Genomic DNA, 6000 nt, shown 5'->3' with positions numbered 1-6000 from the left:
TATCTTAACTTACTTGTGAATTTATGATAGATAGCTTTGATGCTCAAGAACTGAAATACATGCATATTCCCTCTTCTTCCAATTCAGCAGGCAATTTTCAGGGAAGAAAGAATATAAACTTCTTTCATGCTTTTCTGCATGACAGTGGTTTTCAGAAAGGTCTTCATACTGCAATCCTATTAGACTCAAGACATTATGAATTTTCTTTCCACACTTTAATTCTCTGAATATCACAAGTTTTAACGAAATGCATTTTCAGTTTGTCATCTAATGACCATTTATCACATAAAAAACCCCTCCAGAACAGTACTTGCTGTATCAGTCAGTAATGACAACACTTTTTCTTTAGCTTCTTTATTTAAAATCAATTTTTATATCAGTTAATTTCAGTGCTAAGAAACTGTTCTCTAACAAAATCCCACTATCAGAATCATGAACTCTTAACTATTTTTATTTAAGAAAATAATACAATTATGCTCCACAAATTATGACAGAGCTTGAAAAGAAATATTTCTCTTTACTATGTAATGAAGACAACGTCATAAAAGTACATAACAAAGCTATAGAAAAATCAAGAAAATTACAGAAAAATGAAAGCTTGCTATGGGTTTTGCCCTAGTCAAATATTCCTAATGGAAATAAAACATTAATAAATGGTTTTATTCAAATAAATACATATGTTAATAGATAAAATGTATCAGAAACACGGAATTCTTCCTGATTCAAAATTTCAGATTATGCAAAAAGTCAAAATAATGGGCTATACTGGGTTGGTTACAAGAGTCTTTTATTTTGCAAACTATACAGAAACAGTAGAAAAGAAAATGCATTATACTTTTCAATATTACACAGAATAAACATTAGCTTTAGTATTTAATGCGTAGAAATTAATTCAAATAAGAAACTGATTTTCCTTTTAATAAACAACAGGAAACCAGTGATCCATTTTTCAAACTACAACCTGTAGTAATACATTATACAGGTCATGTCAATTTTATTGTGGGCAAAAATCAACAGATAGGATATGAATTAAGATGATGGAGTCCCAAAATGTCTACACAATTAATTAACATGCTAACATAAATACAGTGATTAAAGTAATTTTCTCTACAGTCAAATCTTAAGTGCTACTCTACACAATAAGTATTATCTAGTCCACATGGTAATTACATAATAATAGGAAAAAAATTAAAATAATCCATTTTCTTCATTCCAGCAGCAGTACCTATACTGGTATTAATTTGGTAATTGGGTGTGCTTACCTATTGCCTAATATCCTATACTGGTATGCATGCTAAAACCTCTCTATTTCTATTTTGCAAGGCACCTTTACAATACGTTCTCTAAGTTTCTGCACTAGTAACAGAAAACGACATGAATTAAGATAAAGAGCAAAACTATTTCCTGAATTAAGAAAATAAAAAACATTATTATACATTTATTAAAAACTACTGTGGGTCAAGTGACAATACTCTGAAATACAGTCATGTATAAAGGTAATACAATTTTAAGCAAATCTTTTTCCCCATGTAAATATTTTATGCTAATCTGATTAGAGGGAAATACAGAAAAACAACAAAGGGTGAAACAGTGTTTGAGTAAATAATGATAAAGCTTATACTGTCTTGACATGAAGAAAAAAAAAATAAGGACAAGAAAATTTTAGAATTACAGAATTGGTGGCTGTACATGCTACTGCTTTTGAAAAATTCTTTCAGTAATCTAGCCATCTCGTAATAAAAATGTAACTACAAATGCAAACTCAAAGGAGGACTTTGTTTTAGTCTTCCCTCCCGATAATTTTTCTCCATACCTTTGGTTAATTAAAGGCTGGTGAGATGCTACTTGTGCATCAAGGTTTTTCTACTGCGATACACTTCTGATTTATAAAATGGACAACCTACAAAGACTTCAAGGCCTAAAACACTGATAGAACTAAAGTTGAGTTATAGAATGTGTTCTGAAAAGGACATGCACAGTTCCAAGTAAGGGCAAGTATCTTTTCACCAGAGTTTTAAAGAGAATGGTTGTCTTTATACTGTGTTTTGCACATTTATATTTTCAGTAGCATGTAACATTTTTATCTTCAGGTTAGACTTCCAATATGTTTTATTCAGCGCAACGGCATTTAAAAACTCAAAAGCACATAATATAATTATTCTTATTTAAACAAAAAAGTCTATGACTCCAGCTGCAATGTTTGAAATAATCATACAAAATATACATATTTGTTAGAACCCTTTTGATCACGGAGAGCAAAGGGATTTTATGAAATGTCATCTCATGAAACTTAGAAAGGTACAATACATGGACCCCCTAATATCATCAAATATATCCATCATGATCATCGTCATCATCAACATCATCATCTCCTTCGTCTTCATCATCATCTTCAATTTCATCTTCATCATTCATTAGTTCATCTTCATCATCTTCATCATCTGCCCATTCATGGAAATCGCCAGAGGCAAAATCACCTGAAGTCTCTAAATCGACAGCTAAAAAGGCATGATAGTTATAGAAAAGACTCACAAGATACACTACATATTTATAGTATATTTTACATTAGCATACAAAAGGCACACCAGAATATTTACTTCCAGGACAACTACAACGTGTGACATAAAAATAAAATATAAATAATAGGAAGATTTTTTTTGTCATAAAAGAAATCAATTTCAATAGTTAATGAATTTCTCAAATTTTACGGATTTGTAGAACTATAACGAATGCTAGGAACAACTGAAAAAAATTAAGTCCAGCTTACAGATGACAGTAAGGACTACTGACTACTGTTCAGTTCTTACATATCTATCAAACTGCCCATCTATCTAGAAAGGATCCTGGATCAGATGGACAATAGGCCTGAGCTTGTATCTCAAATACTGTGTTCAATTTACTTTCTGCTTCAGGCTATGTTCTTTTGTTGGAGAAGAAGTGAAAAGGAGTCATATATGACTATAAAAAAAAGAAAAGATAAATACTTTTTTTCATCTTTTAATCAAATAAACAGCAAATAAAGGTGACATGGGAATTCTTGGAAAAAGTTGCACAGTGTTGTAGGGAAGGGAAAAATAAGGGAAGATTTTAAAAACTTTTGTTAATTCCCTCAAAAATAAACTGAAAAAGAAGTCAAATTGAATTCACTAGCATGCTGATTACCCAAAGGAATACCATCGAACATTCTGGGGCTTATCTAATTCTGCTCTAGAAAATTAACTTTTCCTGGGTTTATAGACACTATGCCAAGCACGTATAAGGGGTCTATTAATAGCTGACCCCAGTGACAGAAGTTCCAAAAAATAATGAAGTAATACCAATAACAAATTATGCACTGATATTTTTTGCATCAAAATCTATGTAGTTGGGTCCCACATCTGTTCTTACTGAAGAAATTTAACCTGGTTGGCAATCAAAGGGACTAACACCTCTAAATCAAATACCACAAGGGTTTTTAACTTACCACATTCTGCTGCACCATTTGTTCTGGATCCTGTTACCTCATTACCGTATCTGTCAACACACCAGCACTGCCCTATGCTTCCATGGCACTGACTTGGTTTGTAATACCCATCTTCATCACAGAAGGGGATGTACTGCCCTGCAACATATAGATATGTAGTGAATAAGAGTATTAAAATCTGCCCCTTGGCCAACGTAACAATTATAGCAGAAAGCAACTACCTTTTGCTGTTTCATCATTCCAGACTCTACACTGACTGGTTTACTTTTACTAAATTCAGTTAGCAGAAAATGACTCAATGTATCAAATGTGGGAGGGAAAATAATGCATAGCAGTCCTGGACTGATTTCAAGAAATAAAGTGAGCAATCTTCCTTTAAATTTTTTGTTGATCCTGTGATAGATATTCCTTTCTTCCTGAACGCCTTGGTCAAGATATTCACTGTATTCTGGGGAAAAGGCTCAAATGTAGAAACCACTCCTGAATGGGAAGTTCTATCATCTGTGGAGTACAAAGAGGTCTGAATAGTAAGGGCCAGGCTTCCTGGACTAACAATTTGCTAAAAGGAGTTAATTGTATTTAATATGTATTTTACAAACCACTTAGTTACATAGTAATATTTAATTATTTCACTACAGAAGACAAATGCAATGTAACACACCATCAACAACTGTAAAAAAAATGAATGTTAAATTTGCATTTATACGTAAAAGAGGGGCTTATTTTGTGAGGCAGTGACTTGCCTAAGGCTGAATAATCCACTGGTTTTCATTTGGACCAGAGACGACAACAAACAAAACATTCATATGAAAGTGTATAGTTCTTTTTAGAAACCATCCTTAGCAGAAATACAGTTTTGACTGCTTTGGGCCAAGCCTTTTATTGCAGCTTTTATACAGTGGCTAATGGTAAAAGGAAGATTTTATACTTCAGTAATATTGATACAGTATAAACTGATTTACAACAAAGATTTCAATTACTTAAAGAATATTACAGTTAAAGGATCAGCAGAGATACTAATTTAGGAGTGCCTTAAACTGTCCCCTCTATAACTGTGAAAACGTACCTTCTATCAGGGTAATAAAACAGATGTAAGATCTTTTGGTAGGTAAGGTAATAAAACTAAGTTTAATAGCTTTCAAAAATTTCATAAATTTTGTTGCTGAAATTTACTGCGGTCTATCTTCGCTGGATTAATATTGATTTTATGTTGCTGTTTCACTAGGCTTATTTATTTAAGCAATAAAACCTTCAAAAGAATGATCTATGGCTCACCTAGGAGCTTCTTTCCTCCTTGCTGCTTCTGAATGTTGCTGAGTTCTGTCTGGCAAGGTGGGTCTAAAAGGACATAAAAATGTTAAACAGATTACACTGTATCTAGGACAGAAAGCATAGGACTAAGTTTGCACAGTTTATGACATTTTAAGGTCTCTCTAACTACTGATCTTAAGAAACACACACATCTGAAATGAAAGAATTACTGCACCTTGCCACAGCTCCAGAATTATGAATCTGCACACCACCATGGATTTGTGCGGAAGACCACTCCCAGTTAACTCATCTCTAAGTGAGCATTAGTCACTAGTTTGGAGGATCAAGGAATGCTAGACCAAAATATTAAGTCCATCACATCTTATTTGATCAGTCCACAAAAATCAGAATGCAACTATGAAGCTTGCTTCATGTACTGCTTAGAAAAAGGATGGCTCTTTCAATTTCTTCCCTTTTGTCCTTGTTAGAAGTCATGTCCAAGTTTTGTATTTCACATACTATACCAAGAAAATAAATATGTTTTTACTTCACTGAAGTCTGCAAGATTGTGGTTCTATGGCAACACTTTAAGATTGGATCTTAAAGATACAAAGCCCCATGTTCAGCAAGCCAACTTAAAAATGTTGGCCAAAATGCGGATGGCTCTAAGAGGTAGAATAGGTATTAAAATTCAGTTTTCCATTCTTCAGTTATAGCCTAATCCAGTTCTGAAAAATTTAATTTTCTATTGTCCATAAAAGGAAATCCTAGTATGCCCCATGAATGGGAAGAAAATAAGATGTGAATGTATATACCTTACTGTTGAATACATGAAAGAATCAAAGATAGCAAAGTACTAATTAATCTCTGAACACCGACATCGTGTACTACATTAGACCATTAGCACAACAGCATTTCCCACTCTGAATCAGCACTAGTATTACTGAGTTTATGCACATATGTCTTTAGTTTATACTGTTCCCAGACAAAATCTCATATTCCATGAATATTAAATACATTTTACATTTTGGCAGACCGATAATTTATAATACATCTTTGCCACATAGGCGCCCTTTTTTTCCATGCAAACAGAAAAAAGTCTTCTGAGCTAGTTTAAAGATGAGTAAGACTGGCCTAGCTTACTGATGAAGAACACACGAACGACCAGAACCCAGTCCCTGTAGGGCACTCTGGTGACAAATGCCTAGATGAACTGGGGATCAAAAACATATTTCTGGTAAACACAGAGCCTCTTGGCTGGCACAGCCTAGATATACCAATAGGCA

General features: G+C 33.4%; 1 protein-coding gene across 2 annotated transcripts in view; it reads right to left on the bottom strand.

Moving 5' to 3' along the window:
• Positions 1 to 770: 770 nt before the first annotated feature.
• Positions 771 to 6000, bottom strand: part of SPOCK3 (SPARC (osteonectin), cwcv and kazal like domains proteoglycan 3) — a 181800-nt gene continuing 176570 nt past the window's right edge. For both annotated transcript variants that reach the window (XM_027676767.1, XM_027676768.1), the window contains 3 exons: positions 4739 to 4801; positions 3464 to 3601; positions 771 to 2498 (listed from right to left, as the gene is read on the bottom strand). In XM_027676767.1, coding sequence (XP_027532568.1) covers positions 2326 to 2498; positions 3464 to 3601; positions 4739 to 4801 — 374 coding nt within the window. In that variant the 3' untranslated portion in view covers positions 771 to 2325. The remainder of the gene's footprint in view (positions 2499 to 3463; positions 3602 to 4738; positions 4802 to 6000) is intronic.

This window comes from Neopelma chrysocephalum, unplaced genomic scaffold (genome assembly GCF_003984885.1).
Source record: "Neopelma chrysocephalum unplaced genomic scaffold, ASM398488v2 Primary Assembly neopelma1_42, whole genome shotgun sequence".
Classification (NCBI taxonomy): domain Eukaryota; kingdom Metazoa; phylum Chordata; class Aves; order Passeriformes; family Pipridae; genus Neopelma; species Neopelma chrysocephalum.
Note: the sequence above shows the minus strand (reverse complement) of the source record. Positions and strands in the feature narration are given on the sequence as shown.